This window comes from Xyrauchen texanus, chromosome 20 (genome assembly GCF_025860055.1).
Source record: "Xyrauchen texanus isolate HMW12.3.18 chromosome 20, RBS_HiC_50CHRs, whole genome shotgun sequence".
Classification (NCBI taxonomy): Eukaryota; Metazoa; Chordata; class Actinopteri; order Cypriniformes; family Catostomidae; genus Xyrauchen; species Xyrauchen texanus.
The window spans coordinates 30624431-30650870 of record NC_068295.1 but is presented as its reverse complement, the minus strand read 5'-3'; the positions used below and the strand labels follow the sequence as shown (position 1 = coordinate 30650870).

General features: G+C 38.6%; 1 protein-coding gene across 1 annotated transcript in view; it reads left to right on the top strand.

The window, feature by feature from the left end:
• LOC127660960 (storkhead-box protein 1-like) overlaps positions 1-25737 on the top strand; it is a 36384-nt gene extending 10647 nt beyond the window's left edge. Inside the window, exons 2-4 of the mRNA XM_052151465.1 lie at positions 20659-20811; positions 22727-25052; positions 25304-25737. Of these exons, the coding sequence (XP_052007425.1) occupies positions 20659-20811; positions 22727-25052; positions 25304-25457 (2633 nt within the window). The 3' untranslated portion in view covers positions 25458-25737. The remainder of the gene's footprint in view (positions 1-20658; positions 20812-22726; positions 25053-25303) is intronic.
• The last annotated feature ends 703 nt before the right edge of the window (positions 25738-26440 follow it).

The window sequence follows — 26440 nt, the reverse complement described above, 5'->3', positions numbered from 1 at the left end:
GTGGAGGAGACAATATCTCTTAGATCTTATCTCATTAGCCAAGACATAGCCTAGTACTGGACTCTTTTATCCCCAGGTCAACACCCTGTGGTTCTCATGCATTGAAAGTTGCCCTCTTGTATAACAAGGCATCAAAGGTCATTGCTCCCCAATGCTTTCCTCAAAGATGTCTTTGCTGACCACAACACTTCCAGGTGTGCACCGTAAACAGAGGAAGAACATTTCAGCTAACATGTGTTTGTAAATGAACAAAAGGTTTCTTATTCCCATGAAAGCAGATCTTCCTTTCACTCAAAAAATCTGAAAAATACATTTGGTTAAATAAAAAACTATTGTAGTTTTGTATTTTTTACATTTAATTAAATTAAATAAAAAATGGCACTCAGTATTATTTACAGAAAATCCAAAATAAGCATCTGGGTTGATATTTATTTATTTATTTAAATGTATGTTTTTTTTAGATTTATGTCAATAAAAAAATCCATGTGTTCAGAATTAAAAACATATGCCTGCCGTGTACATGCCCAGTGTTGTGAGATAAAGGTAGAGCTGGATCAGGTTTCTAGAAAAGCAACCAATGGAATGTTTTCTTGAGATAATGAAACACACAAACCAACTTGTCTGCCACAAGCAGCCATGTGTATTCTTTTCCAACTTAACCTTCTTTAACCAGTTGAAATCTTGTATTCTTTATTCATCAGTGTAGTTAAACAACCCTGACAAGATGGCCAGATATATTGTCCTTAACTTCTCTCTCTAATAGAGCTCTCTGTCCCACTATCTGCTGAGGCTAATTTTATGCATCTCTCCCTGTGACTTAAATTATCTCCAAATCCAACAATTTGTGCTGTCTGGTCCAAATACTGCACATAAGACTCCTCATTTCAACTTGAGAATTCACTGTTTAAGGGCATGCATATGTGACTTTGTATGGAATGGAATTTTTCAAAGATATTTCGACATGTCCCTCACAATGGTTTTTCTCTGTGGATTTCTTATATTTAACCTGATAAGGATGGCATTGCCCTATATATTTGATGCTGCCTTAAAGTGCACCTGGAAAGTTCCTTCATCTGAGTTGAGCAATAATTAATACAAATGTCACACATTCAAGTGACAAAATAGAGAACAAGCCAAACTTAAACAAATAAACCGTGAATTTACACAACCTAGAATATTAACTAATGTATCGGAGCGAGGCTGGGATGGAGACCTGTGGCGAATGATCTCGCCCAACTGTTGGTGATTGCGGGATTGGTTGGCGAGCTGCCGTCGGTAGAGAGACTCAACAAAGCTGTGTGTCTGATTGAGATCTGCTGCTGATAAGCAGAGTGACTGAGAGGTCAGTGAGCTGGAAAGCCACTAGGGTGTGTGCTGCTGGAAAAGCATTGTGTGTGATTGTGAAGACACTTGAAAATGTAAAAATAAATGTTGTACGTTTGGATGTGCACCCGGCTCCCGCTTCCTTCTTCCCACATGAGCAAAGGACTTTCACCGTTTTATGTTGTGTCCTCTCCACTTTTTATATCGTTATGCAGCCCCTGTTTAGAACCTTACCTCTGTTTTAAAGCATGTCTTTTTCCATTACACAAGAAGTCAACCCTTGAAGAAATCTGAGCTGAATGAAATATTTATGGAGTTCACAGCCAGGTGCAGATCTAGGCCAGTACAAACAAATAAAATTACAATCCTGCTCTCCTACTGTCTGTTAAGCATTGCAGTGAATGTGTTTGCAATTAGTGGACAGAACTTCCCTCATATTTTAATTCCTGTCCTTTGCTAAATAAAGGAATTACAGTCCAAAGATGATGTAAGTGTACATGTCCTGAGAGGGAAGTCTCAACTCTCAACTAGACACACTTACCCATTTCCATGCTCCTACTTAACTGAAACAAAGATATTATAACCAAGCTTTTAGCATGAGATGTTTCAGGCTTAGATTAAAGTTCAGCTGACACATTGCAAAGGGCCTCCAGATGTAAGGACACAAAATCTGATGTAGCTCAGCCTAGGTCATGGGAAATGGTTCTCATATGCTGGAAATTACCAAAATAGATATTGATTAGATGTGTAACAGTGACTACGTTTCCACCAGAAAGCGGCTAATTTCGGTTTATTGCTAATTTCAGAAAATGCTGTTCCAGTTTACATGCACTGTATAAGCGGCGTACTCTTTACTCCCTTATACATGCGGCTCGGTCAGTAAGCAGCTTTCTCCACAGCAACGTATGCTTGTATAAATAACAAACATGGTATCCAAGAAAGACTACTTTTTTATCTTTTTTGTTGAGTGGTGGTGGCGTAGTAGGCTAAAGCCCATAAAGTTCGTTGGTCAGAAGGTTGGTAAGAAGGTTGCTGGTTCGATCCCCACAGTCACCACCATTGTGTTCTTGATCAAGGCACTTAACTCCAGGTTGCTCTGGGGGAATTGTCCCTGTAATAAGTGCACTGAAAGTCGCTTTGGATAAAAGCGTCTACCAAATGCATAAAATGTAAATGTAAAAATGTCTCCACAGCATCTTATGCTTGTATAAATAACAAACAGGTTATCCAAGAAAGACTTATTTTTTATCTGTTTTATCCGTTTTAAACTCAGTTGTTGCTGTGTTAGGTTCCTTAATTTTCCATCATGATACAATATGCCGTAGTGGGGTTTCCCTCTTACGTAAAATGTAATGTTCCAGTTCATGAGTGACCTTCAATATTTTACATTTGTGTGTGTAAATGGGTATAGTTAATAGGTTGTGTGCTTTTCCACAGTACTCTCAGAAATGTTGAATTCTTTCCGCTGTGTTGTTTGGCTCCATTCTATGACGAACTCTTCAGAAACCTGCTAGGATGGCGCATATGTGTTTACAAGACCACATTTAGCTGCATTCTCCAGGAGAAACCTGGGTGTGTTAAACGGCTTCCTCTTAATCCCTTAAACAGCATACGAAAATCGCTGTTCTCATTTACATGATGATTCAGAACACCATTTTCTGGAAAAACCCTGGAATAAACAGTTTTCTTAAGTGCATATAAACATGGTCAATGATGTAGATCTTGCTTATGGTAGGAAGACTAGTATAAAATACCTTGAATGCCTTAAGATCTTGCAGAGCAAATCATGAAACAAAACACTTTATGTTGCTTGAGCGTTTATACTTCATACAAAGTCCAGGAAACATAAAAAAACTAAATCAATATTTGGTGTGACCACCTTTGCCTTTAAAAAGCACCAAATCTCTTAGGTACACTTATGCATAGTTTTTCAGATTAACAATTTTTTATTGATTCACGTAAAAAAAAAAAAAAAAAACATATTGTGGCAGGGCGGAGGGCGGAACCGGGTCGTGATTATACACACCCGGTCCCTTATCAGTCTTATCAAGCCTCAGAGAGGGATAAAGGCCGACTGCGGAGGATTGTGCGGGAGAGAGAGATAGTTTACAGACATGTCCGTCATGTGTGTTTGTGTCTTCCGTTTTAAGTTTTATATTAAACTATTATTTATATTGAAAAGCCAGTTCTCGCCTCCTCCTTTCCATTGACTTCTTTACACATATATATACACAGAATCAATCTTAACCCCCACTATTACCCCCTCCCAATCCCCAATCCCATTTCCCACCCTGACCCCAACAACATCACAGTGGTCTCAAATGATATAAACACACACATGCACAAAAATTTTTAATAAATTAATAAATAAAATAAAAATAAATAGATAGATAAAAATATAATAATAATAATAATCACATATCCATAAATGACATATACCAGCCCCATTTGTCCACGAACATGTTGTACCTCCCCATTCTTCTAAATGCCCCTTCCTCACAGACCACCACCTTCCCATCTCAGAGCACCATTCCTGAAAAGAGGGTGTGCCAGCTGACCTCCAGCCCCTTAAAATGATCTGCCAGGCGATCATGACAATGGTTTAGACCCAACTCTTTATGTGTCTACTTTCATTGTCAATGACTACCCAATTGCCCAAGATACAGAGTCTGGGGCAAAATTATACCCAAGTACCTAATACATCGCACACCAGACACCAGACACCTTTAACCAAAACTTCTGTATCTCAAGACATGGGTTACAGCATTGGTTCTCAACATGCGGCCGTCACGCATGGAAGTCATGCATATTTAAATAATAACTTTCAGTTTTACAATTTGTTTTTAAATTAATAAAAAAAAATATTATATATGTATTAAACCAAATATAAGTATGAACTATTAAATTTTTTCGTTTTATAAAATTATTTAGGTGATCATGTATTATTTTTAGACATGTACAGACCAAGTATGTGAGCACGTAGTTACATGAGTTCACGCAATTACGCAGTTAACGAGCACATACAAGCGCACGCTTTGGAAGAATTAAAACAGTCATCAGCAGCCATTAGGTAAAATTGGGATCAAAATGGACAAATTTGTTATTAGGGGAGAGAAAGGAAATGAGAAAAATGACAACGAAGGAACACATACAAACAAGAAGAGTCGAAGCATCAGCAGTGAAGGTAGGAGAGTGCTGGATGAATGGAAGAACCAGTTTGCTGTCACTGATCGAGATGGGCAGCCTTTCTGTTTGCTCTGTAGAAAAGTACTGGGCATATGCAAAACCTACAATGTCAAAAGACATTTCGATACCACCCATGCAACATTTGACAAGAAATACTTGGCTGGATCTCAGGTCAGAGCTCTCAAGATAACTAATCTTGACAATGTGATAGCTGAACAGAATATAATGCAAGCTAGTTTAAAAGTGTCCCAGGCCGTGACATTAGCAACGTTCAAAATTTCATGGCTCCTTGCCAAACACGGCAAACCATTCAGTGATGGGGAACTAGTTAAAAACTGTTTTCTGGAATCACAATGTCTATGTGATTATCTAAGCAACAAGAGCGAAATAATCGGCATGAAAAAAAGTTTACAGCTCAGTAATGACACAGTTACACGTCGAATTTCAGAAATGTCTGAGAACATGACGGAACAACTAAAAACTAAGCTAGCCACTGCTTCGGCACTCAGTTTGGCAGCAGATGAATCAACAGACATCAGAGACGTTGCTCAGCTTTGCATTTGGGTGAGATGTGTGAATTCAGGAACGTTTGAGGTTACAGATTATTTATTGGCATTGAAATCGCTTCATGAACGAACAAGGGGCGAGGACATTCATAGAGCACTGTGAAGCATGCAAAGACATGAACATACCGGCATCCTCTGTCGTCTCCATCACTACTGATGGTGCACCCTCAATGATGGGAAAACAAAAGGGTCTTGTTGCTGAAATCCAAAAAATGTCCTCTGAATTGTTGGCATTTCACTGTATTGTGCACCAGTTAGCAGATAGATACCTCTTGAAGGTAATGGACACTGTGGTCAAATGTTAACTTCATTCGTGCACACCCTCTACTGCACTGCCGGTTTGTTGCATTATTGGATGAATTGGAAGGTGCCTACGTAGACCTTGTTCTGCACAGCGAAGTGAGATCGCTAAGTCGGGGAAAGGTCTTAAATCGCTTTCTGGATTTACTCCCAGAGATAGATCACTTTCTTGATGACATTGGCGAGGGAGAAAGATTTCCAGTCTTGAGAGACAAGGAATGGAGAATCAATCTTGCTTTCCTTGCAGACATCACAGTTCACCTAAACAAGCTAAACCTGCAACTCAAAAGGTGACGGAAAACACGTTGATGACCTGTTGTGTTGTATTGAGAGTTTCAAAATTAAGCCAGGACTGTACACTGCACAACTCAAAGATGGTGATTTAACTCATTTCCCACAACTGAATGTCGCGAGTGAGTGTGTATTGGACACACAACAGAGAGAAAGATTTGTTGCAACTGCCAATCAAATGCAAGAAAAATTCATCTCTCATTTTTCAGATTTTGACAAACCTCAATTTGCTGGACATTTCATTAGAGAGCCATTCACTTTCCCTGTGGAAAAAATCAATGACTTGGCTACAACTTTCGGTTTGCCACGCCGCTCACTTGAAGATGAATTGTTGAATGTTCAGGCAAGAGGAAACACCCATACAGCGCAGCAAGCATCCTCAGTTACAGAAATGTGGCTAAACATCCCTGAACAGAACCTCAGATTATTAAGTTCGAAAGTGCTTTCCATATTTGGATCAACATACATCTGCGAATGCACATTTTCTGCAATGTCGTGCATCAAGTCACGCTTCCATGCGCGCCTTACCGACTGCAACTTACAGTCGCAACTTCATTGTGCTGTGACTCCTTTCGAGCCAAAGGAGTCAATACAATCCTGTGTCGGAGGTCTACAGACAATTCCTTGGACTTCATGGCTTGGTTTGTGCTCTGACATGCACTGTTAACAGTGGGACCTTATATAGACAGGTGTGTGCCTTTCCAAATCATGTCCAATCAACTGAATTTACCACAGGTGTACTCCAATCAAGATGTAGAAACATCTCAAGGATGATCGGTGGAAACAGGATGCACCTGAGCTCAATTTTGAGTGTCATGGCAAAGGCTGTGTACATGTACAAAAATCTTGATTTTTCGTTTTTTATTTTTAATAAATTTGCAAAGATTTCAAACAAACCTATTTCATGTTGTCATTATGGGGTATTGTTTGTAGAATTTTGAGGAAAATAATGAATTTAATAAATTTTGGAATAAGGCTGTAACATAACAAAATGTGGAAAAAGTGAAGCGCTGTAAATACTTTCCAGATGTACTGTATCTTATTTGAATAAGTTTCAAATTGTCCCCAGTGTAATCCTAAGGGATGTTACCAATTGATAATGACATTCTTTTGTGTGACCTGATACAACATGCCTTGTACAAAAACATCACTCTCTGCAACAGGAGATTGTGTTGGTTTGAGGAAATATTTGAAGACATCTTATGTGAGAATCATTTGTGACTTTTCACAGGGTCTAAATATTTCAGCCTGATCTCATGAAAATTATGTGACTGTGGTAGCATTTTTGCCAAATTAAATTACATGGTTCTTTACACATATCGCTACAGTTTTAAGTTGAAATGTCCACTAAGTCCACTAAAGCAAGTTTAATATTCTCCCCAGAAGACAAGGTTTCATGGATTTTTTAAATTAATGAATAAATGACTAAATCTCCCTAACCTAATCCTTTAACCTAAACCTAACCAGTAGTGTCAAAAAGCAATTGTGAGATGTTGATGGAATGCCTGTTGTCTCCGAGGCATCCACGGACAACTCACCACACGCCCCACTAAGAGCGAGAACCACATTATAATGACCACGAAGAGGTTAACCCAACGTGACTCTACCCACCCTAGCAACCAGGCCACTTGGCCAAGCCTGACTGGAGTCACTCAGCACGCCCTGGATTCGAATTTGCGACTCCAGGTGTGGTAGTTTAAAAGTGTTTTAATGTATTAAGATAGTATTGTGTGAGGAACAGTGTGAAAAAGAAATGTTTATTTACTGTTAATCTTCTGTTTTACTCATGATTTGTGTGAAATGTAATAAAATTAAATGTTGTTTTAGTGAAGGAACATAGACTCCATTCGTAGTTCAGGCATGTGAACGGCGAGCTCTGCACACTTTGCTAGTTTTAATACTATTAATGTCATAAACCGGGGAGATTCGATGCACTCTGTTCCCATAACTGTTCTAGGAGGACAGTAAGTCAAACAATTCAAAATCCTCTGGCTTTGGAGACATTAAAGGCACTTTGTCGAGAAATTTTGAAAATGTCGGCAATGCAGACAAAGGTTGCTGACTTGTAGGATCTTGCTGTAATACATAGATCGATCACCCATCTGACGTGGTTACAAGAGTTGGGGGTGTCGAGAAACGGATAGATTATCTGGAGTCATCGGAGAAGGAATTATCAGCTAACCCGCTAGCGACTATGGTGGATTTGGAGTGTGTCTGGGAGAAGTTGGAGGACTTGGAGAACCGTAGCCAGTGGAATAACGTCCGTATTGTTGGAATTCGTGAGGCCGAAGAAGGTCAGGTTATGGTGAAATTTCTGGATGGGCTCTTTCCGTGTCTGCTCAACATAACAGGCCATAAGAGGGAGAGCTCACAGGGTTCAGCGATCCACTAAGGGAGACAGGCCCCGATCAATTCTGGCCAAATTTCTGAGATCATCCGATAATGATCTTGTGTTGTGCGATGCGAGGAGTAAAGGAAGGCTTTCTTGGAAGAAGCACAGCATTTTCTTGTTCCCAGACTTTGCGAATTCGACAAGGGAGAAACATGATTGATTCAAGGAATGCAAGAAACTTATTCTAGAATAGATTATTTCATCAGTTGTTGATTGCTCAATGGGAAACTTTTTAGTCTCGGATCATGCTCTGGTGAGTTTAGAGGTGTTGCCACATATTGAAAAAAGGATGTGGAGTTACAAGGGAATATTAAAACTGCAGAGGCAGAGCTGTAGTGCCGAATGTCGTCTGATGGCCCCAGAGAATTGACCCGATTGAAATACAGATATAATACTATTTTGTTGTGGAAGGTGGAGTTTTGGCTATTCCTGGCAAGACAGTTATAGTCTCAGGACAAGGCAGGACAAATTCTGGCTAGATTTATAACAGAGACAATATTTTTGTACCATACCCTCAGTGAAATCTGCTGGTTGCGAAATATTTACCACACTCATTGATATTAATAATGCTTTTAAAGAATTCTATCTTGATTTCAATAGTTCCAAATCTTCATCTACTGATGAGGATATTAGAAATTGTGTTGAACCATTAGAACTTCCTAAACAGATGGCTGAACCAAAAAATTTTCTCGATTCTGAGATAACCTTGGAGGAGCTTGGCGAGGTAATTAAGGCCTTGTCTACTGGCAAGGCTCTGGGGCCAGACTGCTTTGCCACTGAATTTTTTCGATCTTATGCTACAGAATTGGTTCCACTTTTGCTAGAAGTTTATACGGAATTGTTAAAGAATGGAAAACTTCCACCAACCATGATGCAAGCCCGGATCAGTCTGATTCTTAAAAAGGACAAATGTCCAAGCAGGTGTAAGAGTTACTGTCCAATTTCCCTGATCCAGTTAGACGTTAAAATATTGTCAAAAAGTTTGGCTAACCGATTAAGTAACGTTATGACACCTCTTATACATATAGGTCAGGTGGGGTTTATTCGGGGCCGTAGCTCTTCTGAAAACATTAGGCATTTCATCAATATCATGTGGTCAGTGGCGAATAATCAGACTACGGTCGCTGCCATCTCACTTGACACTGAAAAGGCGTTTGATGTGGAAGAATGTGATTATCTTTTTAGGATTTTGGAAATGTACAGGTTTGGTAATACTTTTATTGGTTGGATTAAGTTACTTTATAGACACCCTGCAGCAGCGGGACAAAGGAATGGATTAAGTTCTGATTATTTTACTGTGGATAGGGGCACCCGGCAAGGTAGCCCTCTTTCCCCATTATTGTTCTGTCTTGCCCTGGAACCATTAGCAGCCGCGATAAGAAAGGAGGATGATTTTACAAGGGTTTTGGTGGTGGTGTGGTGCATAAGCTTTTGCTTTACGCAAATTATATAAAAATTTTCGTCTCCGACCCTAATCGATCTATGCCTTGCCTCCACAGAATTATTAATACCTTTTCTATGTTCTCGGGATATAAAGTTAATTGGTCTAAATCCAAAGCTTTGTCTCTAACATCGTACTGCCTGGTAATTACTTTTCAGCTAGGTGCCTTCTAGTCACCCAAACAGGGTATTTGGGTATTTTATTCCCAGTAAATTTGTGTCATTTATTTAGAGTTCAATTTGACCCTTTAATAAAAGGTTTTCAAGTGATGTGGGCAGATGGGCTTCATTACATTTATCTATGATTGGGAAGATCAAAGTGATCAAAATGAATTGTATTCCAAAATTCAACCTGCTACAGTCTATCCTTATAGATGTCCCCTGCTTTTATTTCAAGCAATTTGATAGCATAGGGAAGTCTTTCATTTGGAATGGTAAATGTACCAGGTTACATTTCAGTAAATTGCATAGGCTGATTGACCAAGGTGGGCTAGGCCTACCCAAGATTTTGTTTTATTGTTATGCATTCGGTCTCAGACATTTGGCTCATTGGTCGCTTCCACCTGAGATAGACCCTTCCAGGTTTTGTATTGAACAGGAATTTCTTGCCCCTATTTCGCCATTGCAAAGCATTTCTATCAAACTATTGGGATTCGTTTAATGGGAAATGGGGCAGCTATTTGGCATTTTTGGAGGTCTCTCTTGGAGGGGAAGTGGAGAGAGAAGTTTAATTTTAAATGTGTGTGATATATATATATATATATATATATATATATATATATATATATATATATATATATATATATATATATATATTTAAGCAATATCACAACGAGCAAGAGTGCGATATGGCCCTACATCAGCACTGCTGGGATTCAGCCGCAGGCACGAGACCATAGGGACGAGGCCGTAGGCACAGAGTATCATGAATGATATCAACCTTTTAATAAGTCTAATAAACTAGAGAATTTATTCATCATGCATGTGTGGGGAGAATCTGAAGAGTCTTGGCCAAATATGTTCTGCAATTTGAATGTTTTATAGCCACATTGGTGTGCGTTAATGAGTGTGTTTACATGCACACAAACTCTACATGCACACACTGGTAACTTCTAAAAACCACCTTTTAAAAAAATGTAAATTGTATTTATATGAGATTTGAAATCATTAGCTTATTCTCTGCTTTTGACATCAAAGCATTAACAGTCATGAGCAAAATACTTGCACACATTGGATAAGCCGGTAAAGATGTTTACATGCAAAAATCTACTTGTATTTTACCCCTATAAACAGTGGTCATTGAGTGAATTTAGTCACAGCTAAACACAGTACATTTCCCAAATAATGGAGAAAAATATAATACTTGAAATTCAGACTGAAATAAATTTCCAAACATCTGATTTTATTTGTATTTCAAACCACATATGGATGTTATTTGGATCGGGTTTGTAAAAATTACATTTTTTTGCTGTTCAGAGATCAGACTACAGACAACTAAACAAATATGAATCAGAAACACCAAAAAGTATATATATATATACAGTATATACATATTTTTTTGGTCCTGTCTGAACAAGGCTTTAAAGGTGTGATTGTTATTATACAGGTTTGTGAGTGCTGTTGGCTTTAAATGGTAAATGTCTAGAGCCTCTTTTAAGTGGATATATGGGTATTTTTTTACTTGTAGCATGGCAGGCAACAAAATTGTAAAGCTTCCACTGTAGAAGGTGTGGCAAACCCTTCAGGCACTAATGAGAGCACAAAACATCGCTATTTGCCCAACCATGCAAAACAAAGCAAACCAGTACTAAAATGAATGTGTGCATATCATGCATGAAAACACAAATACTGCAAGACTCCTGACAAACAGGTGGCTTTTACTAATCCTGCAACTGAATATTGGACTGAAACTACCCTCCTTAGATGAAAACTACATAAGAGTCTTATTGTTTTCTTGGCTGATTCATGCTTTGACATAGTTCTTAAGGGGGGGTATTTACACATCTTGATCGATCTGATTGCTGTCCGATTAATACGTAGTTCCATTTAGCCTGAACAACCAGATGCTTTGACACCCCCTTAGGTTGTTTGAGTCTCGAAATTAGACTTGGAAGGCATTTACACATGGTCTTATTCAGTAAAATCAGTAAAAACACATTAAGTGAGTGTGTGTGGTGGGGGGATAAAAGCCATTGGGGCAGTGACTGGCATGGGTCTGAAGAGATGCCTGAAGGCTTGAAGGATTACTGGGATCAACGTTTCAGACAAATAAGAATTCCAGCGGAAGAGAGAACTATGCCCTTTCCACAGTAGCTGTCTCTATATAATCTCTTAACATGGGACACAATGTCTTTAACTGTTATTTGACTTAGGCACGATCAGTTGTATTATCTTTCATTCAGATAAAATCCATGGGTGAAAACTTTATACAGTGCATACGTTGGCTGTCCAGTCTACACTGCAAAAAAAAAAAACGAATAGTAAAATTGTATTTACTTAATATTTATTTAAAACGTTTTTGTACACAGTTTTTGTAAATCTCAGTGGTATTAAGTATCTTAATCTACGTAACAACAAAATTAAAAATAAAAACAGTGTAAATAAACTTGCAAACAGTGAAACAATGCACATTAGCACATTAATTATTCAAGCACAGTGCATGCCGGAAACACCAGCTTCGAAAAGTAAAATAAATTCCATTATTTTATTTACCAGTGAAATTTACTCAAATAAGGAAATAAATATGACAAGGTTTAATACTTTAGGATTAATACATGATGACACATAGTAAAAATATCACAAATAATATTTACTTATGAACTAGAACATTATTAAAAAAAAATGTAATGTAGAATTGACTTAATAATTTTTAAGTTCACTCTTTAAGCTGCACTAAATAATGTTATGCCCTCTAGCATCATCTGTGTTTGAAACTTAAAATTGCAGGGAATTTTCAGAAGAATACCTTACATCAGTTGTGTTCTGGCACTGCTCTTCTGGCGGATGAATCTCATGATTTCAGCTTACCTGGCCCATCGCCTGTGTTTGATCATGATATTCAGAGCCGGAGTCACAACATGCTATATTCATGTTGATATAATTCTATACGAATAAAAATTTAAAGCTGAAATGTTACTTGCTTTGATGAAGATAAAAAACACTCTTATTTAACGATTTTGAATTAATTAATTTTACATTTATAGCTCTTTTCTGACACTACACTCAAAGACCTTTTACAGAGAACAGGGGATTCAATCACCTCAATCACTACCAGTCTATTTTAACATAAAGTGTTTTATCTACTATTAATGTTTGGATTGTACTACACTTATCAATTTAAGAAGTGATACTCGTGATATGGCTTATATGAGTTCAGTTAAATACTTTTATTATTTTTGTATTGTATTGTTCAGCCTCAATTGATTGATTATGCTGGTGGAAGCAACCAATGAGCCAAATGTCTGAGACCAAATACATAATTATAAAACAAAATCTTGTGTAGGCCTAGCCCACCTTTGCCCACCTATGTAATTTATTGAAGTGTAATCTGGGATGTTTACCATTCCAAAGGAAAGACTTCACTATGCTATCAAATTGCTTGAAATAAGTGAGGGAGACATCTATAGGGAGATTGTAGCAGATATTTGGAATACAATTAATTTTAATAGCATTAACATTCCCAGTCATAGATTCTGTTTAAGTTTTCATTAAACCATTATTTTGACAGTTCAGAAAATAGGTGGAGGATCATAACTGTCTGCCTGGGGCCAGAGGACCCACTACTGTCTACCAGGGGAGGAGCGAGCTGTTGTCCGCCAGAGGTTGGGGAGTGGCTGAGGGCCCGGGCGACAGCATATCTGGGCGCTGGCAAACCCAGTTATTCCTCACTCTCCTCTCTCTCTCTCACTGTCGCTCAGTTTTGCCATTTCCCTCTCCTCTTTGTTTTAGTTTTTCCCTCCTCTAGTCCTCCTCCCCAGCCGGCAGGCAGGGCCAGAAGGGCAGCACCCCCTGAAAGGAGGGAGGAGTGTGACGAGGAGGAGGGCGGGCTAATCAGCCAAGGAGAGGGATAAGTGCAGCAGAATGCGGCAGTTCGGGAGAGAGAGAACCACACGCAGCTGCAGTGTGTGCGTTTGTGTTCTGTGTCTTTTTGTTTACGTTTTAATGAAACTATTATTTTGATGGTTCAGCCGGTTCCGGCCTCCTCCTTTCCCATTGTGAACCTTGCTACAAAGATCTAGAAAATTCAGCTGCAAAGCCGTCTGGCCCCGGAGACTTGCTTGTAGGCAAGGCCTTAATTACCTCACCAAGCTCCTCCAAGTTTATCTCAGAATTAAGATTTTTTGCTCAGTCTTCAGTTTAGGTACTTGTACTGATTCCACAAATATCATAAAATGGTTCTAATATCCTCTTCAGTAGACGAAGACATGGGGCTATAAAGATCAAGATAGTATTATTTTAAAGCATTGCTAATATCAATGGCTGTGGAACATATGTCACCACCAGCAGATTTCACTGAGAGAATGGTAGAAAAAGACTCTCTCTGTTTTATATATCTAGCCAGAAGTTTTCCTGCCTTGTATCAAAGTATGACTGTCTTGCCCTGAATAGCCACAACTCCAATTTCCGTGACAAAATAGTATTATATATATATTTCAATCAGGCCATTAGGCGACATTCGTTGCTTCAGCTCTGCCTCGGCACTTTTAATATTCCCTTCCAATTCCAACTGTTCTTTTTCTTTGGATTTTTTGGTGAATGCGGCATACTGTATGATCTGGCCCCTAAGAACCACCTTAAGTGCCTCCCAAGCCACACCCACAGAGAATACTGAGGACCAGTTGGTCTCCATATAGACATTGATTTCAGCCTTTTACATTTGTTTGAATTCAGGATTTTGCAAAAGGGATACATTAAAGTGCATATGTGTCAACACACCAGGGCGTGATCTGAGACAATCTTTTTTTCCAACTGAGCAATCTACAACAGATGAAATTAGGAACTTAGATATAAAAATATATATATTCTAGAGTAAATCTTATGGACTGATGAAAAAAAATTTAAGTCCCTACCAGATGGTTTCAAAAGTGTCCAAATATGTGCAAGACCAAGATATTTACACATCCTGTGAAGCGTCAATGTTGCTCTAGGGGGCTTGCACACTTTTGCTTCACTATGATCAATGACTGAGTCATCAAATGATTTAAGTTTCCTTCCAATATTATATCATGAGGGGTGCCAGCGGCTTGCATCATCCCTTCAAGATATATAAAAAAGCCCTGATAATCAATGTTAGGTGCATATATATTAGCCGAAATAAGACTGTCCCTGAATTTCAGCTAAAACAGTAATTACTCTTCCTAATTTATCTTTAATCTGTTTGAGACATTTGTAGATGTTTACTTAACAGTGTTATGAGAAACAAATTCCCATCCCATAACTTCCCAAATTTTTCAGCTTGCTGCAGAGAAATGTGTGTTTCTTGAAGAAACACTATATAATATTTCTTACACTTAAGAAGATAAATAATCTTCCTTCTTTTTACCGGGTGCCCCAACCCTTTCACATTCCACGTGGAGAGAGACAATCCACTCATATTAACATTTGACATTTTGATATATAAGAAAAAATTTATTGTGTGTCAAAAACAAGAACATGCTGTGGTTCTTCCAAGAAAGACTTCCTTTTCTCCTCGCCTCACGTACCACAAGATCTTTATCGGATGATCTCAGAAATGTGTCCAGAATTGATCGGGGCCTGCCTCATCCATGGATTAACAAATGGGAACCCTGTGAGCTTGCTCGATTTCCAGCTTATGGCATGGTATATTTCCTTGAACCATGAACTTGAATTTTGAATTCAAAACCTGCAATGTAGTGTTGCACCATATGTGTCATAGTCTATCTGCTCCACGTTCAAGGACTCTTATTTTGAAGTTCTCTCCTGCACTACGTTTCCCAGAAGTCACTGCCTTGATCACTGCCTCGTTATCCCCACCTGTATGCCATTTCCTTACTAAGTTCCAAGTGTATACCCTCTAGTTTTGTCAGTAGTTGTCAGTCCTTGAATTGGATTGTTACGTTTGGATTGATATGTTTGTGCTCACGTATTGTTATGTTTGCTCTCGCTCCAATGTTTGTGAATAAAGGATTTTAAGTTCCTACTCCTGCATCTCTTGAATCCTATGACACCAAACGTTACAATATGTTAGACATTGCTTGGTCAAAATCAGTTTAACCACCAACAACGTTTTTAAACGTTACATTTAAAAATGTAAATTTTAAATGGCATGTTTGTATTTTAAACTTTAAAAACTTTGGAAGCATTTTAAACTTAAAGAATCTATTTTAATTTATCTGTATTCTATTAGACAAACCATGTTAGTAGTTGTATTTAGCTCAAAATTCTAGATAAAAGTATTAAAGCACTAGTATATTCTATTAGTTCACTATTTAATAAACAATGTAATCATATACTTTAAGTGAATTTAGCACTAGTATATTCTATTAGTTCACTATTTAATAAACAATGTAATCATATACTTTAAGTGAATTTAGCACTATTTATTTATGTATGATAGCCTGGACATGTCAAGAAAAGCATGTCATTTCAGCCACCCATATATCACATAATTCCTCAGAGGAAGAAATTTGCTTTAGGGGTTTAAACAACATGTGTGGCATTATCAGGTTATATTTCATTCGCTCTCTATTTCCCACCTCCTTTAGAGGGATCACAGCCCAGTGTGGGTTTTTGTTATTTCAGCCACTCAAGATGGTTCAGAAAGCACAATCAAGGTAATTGTTATAGCTGTGACGATGAATGAACCACATTAAAATATTGGATTTATTAGTACAAGGACATGAATCACTGAAGAGCTCCTTATGTGTGTGTGTATTTCTTGAATCAACACTGCCCTTGCACATTAACTACCTTTGTGGTTTCCTTCTGTGAAGTTTTGACGCCCACAAATGACCAGGTAGTTTTCAGCGTGGACCGAAGTGAACTGCCCCCCCAACAGGAATCAAAACGATAATTAAGCTGTTTTGCCTTACATTCTGCCTTTGTTGTTCAAAAAGCCACACGTTTCTTTTTTTTGTAAAACTTCTGCAACAACTGTTTTCTGACCTTTTCTAAAAATGTGAAATTACAAGGTAGATGTTTGATGAAGCAATTCACCATGATGTTTAAAAAGAAATATCTTAATTGTACATGCACTAACAATAAAATATCAAAATATATGAGTCTTTCCATGGTTCTAAAAGGAACAAAATATGATCAATAAGGTAGATTTGTAATTTTGGAAATCTTGCAAATAAGCAACATAAATTAAGAATACAAATATTTCAATATTTTGTGGGTCTGGCAAAGTATCAAGCATTGTTTATATAGTCCCATGGCAACTTGGAAAAAGGGCTCATATGAAAAGAGACAGCTTTTATTTCCATAGAGACAACCAATCAACAAAAAGAATTGCAAACTGAAACAATACAGGCATCACATTTTTGCTAGCCTCCTATCCCACACTTTATTTTAAGAAAGAAAACACAAATAAACAAATTTGGTTACTCATTCCATATTTATTTTTGGAAGACAAATGACTGATGCACTGTATGTCAATAACCTTAAACACTTCCTATTAAATTATGGTTAGGTTTAGGGTTTGGGTAAGGGGTTAGACTATGTTTAGATAAAAAATAATAACATTGTTCATTGGTTTGTTTAATTTTCTTTATGGGAGTAAAACTTGTACATTTTTGATGTAATGTAAGCAAATGTGAACTAATGATTTCTTATGATATTGCCATCTTGTAATATTATTTTAACTTGAGAATCATGAGATCTGGTTGGAACCACTGGTTTAAGGTAAATCCTAACAACTGTTTGATGTGCTGTAATATTCACTTATTCATTGTTTTGGTCTTTGCAACTTGGTTTTTCATATACTTAAATATTTTTGCATGTTGGGTAATGTGATAAGGAAAAATTGGGTTTTCTGAGTATGTGCACTACAACCATGTGATTTCCATGTCTTCTTTGCTCAAATTTCTTTCTTAACCTCTTGTGCTTAAATGTTACCCGAAATTGTTTTCATATTCTTTTGTAATTTGTAAATCAAGAGTTGCACTTTTTCCTAGCCCCTTTCTACACCTTCCATGCCACTATTTGCAATGTGACCACAGTATGCCATTGCCAGTGGTTGCCATGGTAAGGTATTCTTGTGACAAAGGTCTTAATGTCGTCGGAACAGCCTCATGATACAATGGGCCCAGAGTGTTTGGAGAGAGGAAGGCTTCATGTGTCCTTGGTAACAGCCAAATGCTCTAGCCAGTTAAATTAAAACAGGAACTCTCAATTGTTGTGCAAAACGTTTCCCACTTTCTCTCTGGAAGGACTCTATTCGAAGCACACTTATCCTAAAAACATTTTTGTTGTTTTGTTTAATAAGTTTGCTTGCATCATTTCAGTCAATTAAATGCATTTGTAACAGTAATAAACACCTTCCCTGTTGCAGCCTTAAAGTCCCAAGGACAACCTAAGGATGTGTTTGTGTCACTTTTGACCACTTCCTGAAAAATAAAGGAAGACAAGAATGCATTTATCTAGTTTATTCATTAGTCTTTCCTCTTGTTTGACCTCTTAGACTGCATGTGGCCAGAGACCTATGAAAGGATGTTTTCCTGTCTAAGACCTCAGCTGGGATGTTTTTCCCATGGAAACAGTGTCAAAAGTTGAAAACAAGAAGAAACGAAAGCATGTTTCTGCATACCATTATCTCTGAGCATTCTATTAGGACAAAAGAGAATGGAATAGTTGCTAAGAGCACAGGGAGTCACACGTTTAAAGGGAACTATAGAAAATGAATGCAGAAATGGCGAACCTGAGAACAGGAGTGGCTTTTCATAAAATGTGTGTGATAAGACTTGGAGACCATATGAAGACCATCCTTCTTTCATTCCCTTTACTTATATAAATCTAGTAATATATGTAAGGGATAATGTACAGTCAGCTGGTTGTTATCGCAAAATAAACCCAGACAGGGTAGAGGGGCCTTGTAATAAATGGACATGAAACATTGATTTGAGTGGAAATAATTGTATTAGTTTACTTGGAGATCGCAGAGTAATCAGAGAGGTAGTAAAGATGACTAGCAATACCCAGATAATGGATTTGATATTACTTAATCCCTGGATATGGGGTTTTTACTCCATTGACCAATCAGAATCTAATATTTCAGAGAGTAATAAGAAGAATATTTTCTAGCTTGCAGTGATTTTAAGTGGGGGGTTTTTTTCCCCCTCCTTTGGAAATCTGGTGACATTTCCACCAGACACTGGGAATTGAATTAAGTGGTCCAAGTGTATGAGGGCCACTAATGTTTACATTATTTGAAAGAAATGGCATTTTCATTTGAACCCATGGTCTGCTAAGAAAAGCACACAAAAACAAGCCCACTGTATAAAAGACCCTACTGCATTCATTGACTTACACACTGTATGCCAAGTTTAAGTTTCTTTACCTGTGCATTTTAGTTTGCTATATTACCACATTTTGTTTTATTATGTCATGTTTATTAAGTGTGCTATATGCAAAGTGCAAAGCTGAATCAATCAAAAAAGTGAGTTTGGCCCTGGGGGTCCTTTCAAACAGTTACAGATGAACTATGGTGGGAGACTTATCTGGGCTTTGGTAAATTAATCAACAACAGAGTGTAAGTAAGAGCCCTAGATTTAATGTAGCCATCTCTAGATGATCATCAAGACTTTGCAAGCTTGTGTTACTATTGTCTGTGGCTCTGTCAATGGAAGCAAGGCACTGAGACAATTCTTCAATGTCTTTAACCACATACAGTATAAATGAAGAACCCCCTTTGTTTTAAACACTGGTTAAAACAGAAATGTGTGATTATTTCAAACAGCAATAAATGTGCACAGTCCCTAGCTTGGACAATGTAATTTGCCGACAAGCTTGATTTGTAATAGAAACATTCCCTGCCTTTAGAAAGATCAAATGAAATTCCTTGAGCAAATTTACTGTGGTTCTTTATCCTTGTATTTGGGATTCAACTGCAGATTTGTTTTGTCTTCGTAAACTGATTGTAATTTAGCTGCTTAGTTTATGTCACGAACCCCGCTCCTCTGCCCCATCCCCGCTTCCTCGAGCACGCACACGCGCTCCCCTTCGTCCAGCTCACGCGCACGCTCGGCTTCACCGAGCACACACACGCACTCCGCGAGCGTACTCGCTCGCTTCCCGCTCCCTCGCTCCGCCCCCTCGAGCTTCTACGCTCGTTTTGCTCGCTCGAGCTTGCACGCTCGTTTTACTCCTACGAGCTCACATGCTCGTACACTATCTCCCCCCTCGGGCTCACATGCCCGCTCCCAATGGCCAGAACATTATGTACACCTGTGCCCGCTCTCAGTCACCACATTAGTTTCACCTGCACTCGTCTCATCACCTATCATTGTTTACACCTGCACTCGCCCCTATATATATCACAACCCGTTCGTCTCACTCGGGTTGGTTATTGTTCTAGTTTACCCCGCATCTTCGCCCCCCGCTAGTCTCGTCTAGTTTTGTACTCCTCTCGTTTACCCCTTAGCTTGCCAGCCCCCCTTGTTCCCCTGTCTTTTCCTCTCGCTTGTCTTGTTTGTATATTGATTCCCCGGCTTCGACCTCACGCTCCCTTTGACTTCTCTCTCCCGGATTTGCCCCTTTGTTTATATATTGATTCCCCGGCTCTCGACCCTACGCTTTCCTCGACCATTCTCCATCTGGATTTTCCCTACTGTACCTTCGCCTGCTCTTTAAATAAAGCAGTGTTTGTTCACATTGTGACTGTCTCGTCTTGTGTGTGTGTGTGCGGGTTACAGTTTAAAACGTTCCACCTCACTTCTCACTGAACAAACACTGTCATTTTTGAATGTTGTTGTTTTCCTTTCAAGACATCACTATCATAGATTTATGGGACATTTTTATTTGTGGTTTCTTTAGAAGCAGACTTCAGAGGGCCATATGTGCCCTAAACCAACTATTTGCTTTATCTATTAGTTTTGTTTGATATTTTCACCCACTCTTTCCCATCCAAACCCATTTTGTGCACAAATTTATTTTACTTCAGTGAGAAAAGATAGTGACCCCAAATTTCCTTTTTTTCTACAGGTGATCTGTCTCCAGTGCAGATGTCACCAATCTCCCAGTCTCAGTTCATCCCACTGTCTGAAATATTGTGCTCTGTTATATCGGACATGAATGTTGCCCATGTGGTAGTAAACCAGGAAGCATTGATCAACCACATGATGAAAGCACACCCAGGTAACTTTACATATGACATTAAAGGGATAGTTCACCAAAAAAAATTTATTCACTCCCCCTTGTTGTTATAAACCAATATGACTTACTTTCTTTTTCGGTAGACAAAGGGAGAAATAAAATAAAAAATATTCTGCTCAGTAATGTCATACAATGGCAGTGAATGGTGACCACATCTTCAAGCTTTAAAAGGATGCAAAGTATAAATCAGAAATTAAAAAATATATTCAATGTGACTCATGGCTGGTTCTGAAGGCATTCGATAAGGTTTGGTGAGAAACAAATCGAAATCTAATGTATTTTTTTGTGAAAAACTGTGTTTACTGTGACTGACCATTGATCTCTCTTGAAAGACAAACTTGGAGAGATTGAAGAGCCGCACATACAAAAAGAAGCCAAAGTCAGACAGAGAGTACATGAGACCACAGTTTTTTTTTTTTTTTATATATATATATATTTAGCTTACTGAAAGTGAACTGGAAGAATTGGTGAGAAAGGCAGAAGTAGCTGATACCATACCAAAGAGCAAGAACTCAGTAGGTGTGACATTCACAGCCTAAATTAAGTTGTTTTTGTCCAGATAGTGAGATGCTAGCTTCAATATACTGTTATGACAAAGATATTGGACTCGTGCCAGTTAACAGCAGACAGGGCTACACGCGCAATGCAGCAAATAGAAGTCAAGTGATCTACAGAATGTCCTGTTGCTCGTTGTGGCTGGTTAGGACAAAAGCTGTAATTAAGGGAAAATAAAACTTTTTACAGCATGGCATGTCATGTCTGTTAGGACATGGTGTGACTGTCTGCATTCAGCCTCCTCAAGCCTCCTCCATCTCTCTCAGTTTGATTTTTGAGTACTCCGTTTTATACAAATAAGGCTGGTCATAGAAATGCATCTATTTGTTAACTTCAAACACTACAGACACATTTTGTAAGTTCGGTTCTCTGGTTTGTGTGCAGCTGTGTTGTGTTTTCTGTTGTTAATGCTGTATCGCTAGATTTAGGGTTGAAGCGAAACAAAGTATTTTTCTCTTAAACAACCCATCTCATCAGCGGGGGCTACATATTCTTCTGCTCTTGTGCACTTAAATGAACGGGGAGCAACTGTCGGCCAAGATTTCCACTATATAATAAGTTGGATTTCTTTTTCATAACAAGGCAAGTGTCACATTATATAATTTCTTTACTTCTGAATTATACTTTTGAAGCTAGAAGAGATGGTCACCGTTCACTGCCATTGTTTGACATCACTCTCCCTTTGAGGAACAAAAAGAAAAAAGAAAGGCATATTAGTTTAGAACCACGCAAGGATGAGTAAATAATTCATGAATTTTCATTTTTGGGTGAACTATTCCTTTAACATGCATTTCATATCTGGACACTTGCTGGATTGCATTTACATCTTGCAGTCAAACATGTTTCCACTCACTTACAAGCCTAAAATGGAAAAAGCTTGCATTTTACATTAGAGGCTGTGGTAACTAAAATCTTTTAGTGAATTTTAAAAACATTGATGGATAATTAAAATGCCACCAAAGCTAAATTTCATGCCACAAAAGCAAATTTAATGATATCTGTCATTAAACGGTGTTATCCAGATAACAAAAACACATTTGCATTTACACCTTCTTTGAATGTAATCATAATCCGTCCCTGACAACCTTAGAATGTAGTTTCAGTGATCCGATCATGATCTGATCACAGTGCGTCTTGGGTACATTTACAGCTAAGTGCTATCAGATAATGATCCCATCACCGAAAATGCATTTTAATCACAGGTGTTATATGGGGCCATTGTGCTTACTTGTGCTTTTGGAAAAACCTTTTATTGTGTATATATTTCAAGCCACACTGCTTCATAACACTTCAGTACCTTGCTGTAGAGCTAAATTGAGACCAATATCCCTATTTGTTTCAGGAATGACCATTCCCACTCAAGATATCTTGTACAATGCTCTGGGAACTCTTATTAAGGAGAGAAAGATCTATCACACTGGTGAGGGCTACTTTGTCGTCACTCCTCAAACATACTTCATCACCAACAACATGGTGAATGAGAGGAATTGGTGGAGTACTGGTGACAATGACCTGCCATCACCTCCTCCCATCACATACTTGGTGAGCAACGAGAGTTGCATGGAGACCTCCACTGAGGTGCCTGTTATGGCCCACTGTAAATCTTGCAGCTGCTTCACCCCTCTGTCCAATTTACCTCCGCCTGTTCAGGACCATGAATCCATCAGCATTAGTGAGTGCACTGGTAAAAGTCTCAAGTGGCAGAGAGAACACAAGCCCTCTGTTCAGCACCAGTCCACCTCTACAGCAGCAGACTACCAGGCCAGTGAGATCAGCAAATCCACCACCACCAGCCGCAAGGACAAGGAGAAAGCTGGCCGCAAATTTGGGCTTAACCTATTTCGACGAAACACTGGAAAGAAGGAGAACCAGCTCAAGAAAGAATATGCCACATTCTCTGGGCAGTTCCCACCTGAGGAATGGCCGGTCAGGGATGAGGACGACCTGAATAACCTCCCTAGGGATCTAGAACATGCCATCATCAAACGGATCAACCCAGAGCTGACCGTGGACAATCTAGTAAGACACACGGTTCTAATGAAGAAGCTTGAGGGGAAAGCTGAGAAAGGCACAGAGAAAGATGTGGACAGGGGCATTTCCACTGAAGCCCTTGTATCTAAGCAGAGGCACAATACCTCAAAGGTTGGGGGCAAGAAATCTGTCCCTAGAGCTACTTGCAGCAAGAGAAGAGGCCCTTCATCCAAAGAGAAACAACGGGCAAAGAGCAAGACTCTGCCTTGTGTTGAAAATGTAGAGGCAGATGATCTCATTCTGTCTCGCCTCAGACCAGAATTAGGTTTGCATGAACCTGACAACCAAGAAGAAAGTACCATTCTGAATTCAAAATGTGTCTATAAGAAACGAATAGAGAACCCATTTATGGGTTTACCAGGAAGAGACATGGAACCAAACATCATCCATAAAGAACAAAGGAGGAGAGAAGCCAAGAATCCTATCACCAGACATCGTGAAAGAACAGGTCATAGGTCAAAGTCCTGGGATCCTCACAGGGCCAAAGCAATCACTGATAGTGTGGAGAAATCTCACATGTTGATGGACACACCCTGCGAACATCTCCATGAAAGAGCACTGACTGTGGACTCCACCCTGGATGCTAAACCAATTAAAGAGCTTTGTGGAGATTACAGCTCTGTCTACCCTGATAGCAGCACATTGAGGATAAATGACAAAATTAAGCTAAGAGAGAATAAAGTCAGAAGCAAAGAGATTAGAAATGGCAGAGGAAAGGAAATGAAACATAATGCTCTTCAGGATGGAGATTTAAGAAATGTTTCTGACCAAAAGAACATTGTAGATCATCTCACCCCTTCATGTGACGCAACAGAATTACCCCTCTCATGGCCAAAACCTACAATTCAGCGTAGACTTTCCCTTCATATATTAAAGAGTAAAGAAGAATCTCATTACCATCCTGATTTGTTGTCCTCACACCAGCAAGCTGGCAACATGACAAGCAGCCAGCAACTATCAGATGGTCAGACCTTACACAGAAACACAAGCCAGACTGAGAGCGAGGTGTACACTGATGATGAACATGGCATCTATCAGAAGCTAGAGGAGGACGAGCATGGCTGTAGCTCCCTGTGCCGGAATGAAGAGTGTGTGCTTGACTGTGAGCTATCACAAACTAGTACAGCTCGCTGCCGTGAGCCTGTCTGTCTGGATGGAGACTGGGATGGCAATTTCGAAGAACATGCATTCACCAGTCATCTCGAACCCACCAGAACCACACAAAGACAGCATGAATATAGGTGGCAGTCTTCTGATCGCCAGTCTTTGCCTCTACTTCAAAAAGGTGCCAGCCCCAGACAAGAAGCCCAGGGTCTGGGGAAAAGACTACATAAAACCAGTCTTGGAGATGTTGAACCTACTGAGGTCCTGGAAAGCAGCATTTTTGACTACTGTCAGACAAGTGAAGTGGAGTCAGATGCTGAGACCTTACATAAGTCTGCAGATGAAGCTGATGGCAAATCTAGTCACTGGATATGTCACCCTAAATTAATGGACTACCACCAGAACACATTACAGACATCAGAGGATGCTGGCAACATCCACAATGCAAGTATAAAGGACCATGCAGGTGCCCGCACAGGAGAAACCGCAGAGAGTCAAAGTAACACAGCAGATAGTGGGATTGACTCTCCAAGGTTAGTTAATGGTGGTAATGTTTTGAGGTCATTCGTTTGACATATTTGCTTGTTTCCATCAAATGTGATGTCACTGTAATTGAAAGATCTACTGAGGTATTCATACCGCAATCGACTTCACCTTACTAGTACTTATTAAAGTTTATGATTGTATGTATTTAAACACTTACTTGTGTTTGGAGTTTCATATCTGAAGGTTTGACTGATGATTTCATCATCTTCATCTTCATCTTTTTACTCATTATTTGCAGGACACATATCAGTTTAAACTCCAGTAACTCAGCCATCCTTAAAGGACTGAAGCATCGTGGTTTCCTGCAGAACCTTGAAAAACTCCACTCCACGAGTAACGGCATTCATTCTCAGAGTTCTCTGCTCAAACTTACACCTGTCATGAATGTTTAAACAAATAAAAAATAGCTCTGCATTTGGGCACAGTTAGATCATGTAAACAAATTATATAATTCCCTCAAACAAATGTAAATATATTTCCTCAAAATTACTAAAAATAAATGTAGGTAGCTTTTTATATGCTTACATTACAGTTTAATTGAACTGATTCTTTCTGTAAAATCATTTTGTACACTGGTCCTTGGCTGTTTATAGAGAAAATCTGAACATTACAGGGGAGTAACTGTTTAAATTGCTTCTCTACATGATCTTTTAGATGTACAGTATGTGCAGATGATAGGTAATTAGCAGAAATAAAATATTCTTAAAACAATGCCTTCATAATTTTTGTCTCCATGTTGGCTGAAGGTCATTTGAACAAATAATCTTTGAAGGGGGTTCAAAAAGGGTCAAAATGAAATAATTTTAGCAGAGGAACAAACATAGCCTTATAAAAATTACTTGATAAAATAAAATATTAAATTACAGTATTCCTCATAAAACTGTGATGCACATTTACATAGCATTGTACATAAATCTGTCAGTAACAGAAGATGAATGTCATTATCTTTTATTGAAATGGAATGACATGACCACAATGTAATGCAAAGTTGTAAATAGTTTTCCCAAAAAAATGGTAACCCTTAAAGGAACAGTTCACACAAAAATGAAAATTCTTTCATCCTTTACTCACCTTATTCCATCTTAAACTCATATGACTTTCTTTCTTCTGCAAAACACAAACAAAGATTTTTTTGATGTTTATATCCATACAATGCAAGTCAATAGGATCCAAAACTTTCAAGCTCAAAAAGGTCCTCTGTGCAATGCATCAAGCGCGAAGAAGTGTTAGCAAGTTTCAAACCATGATCGCACCAAAGAGATTGCAGATGTCAAGATTTATATTGAGAATGGAGTTACATCTTAGTCTTTTTCTCACCTAAACCGATCGTATCTTCAGAAAACATGGATTAAACCTCTCAAGTTTTATGGATTAC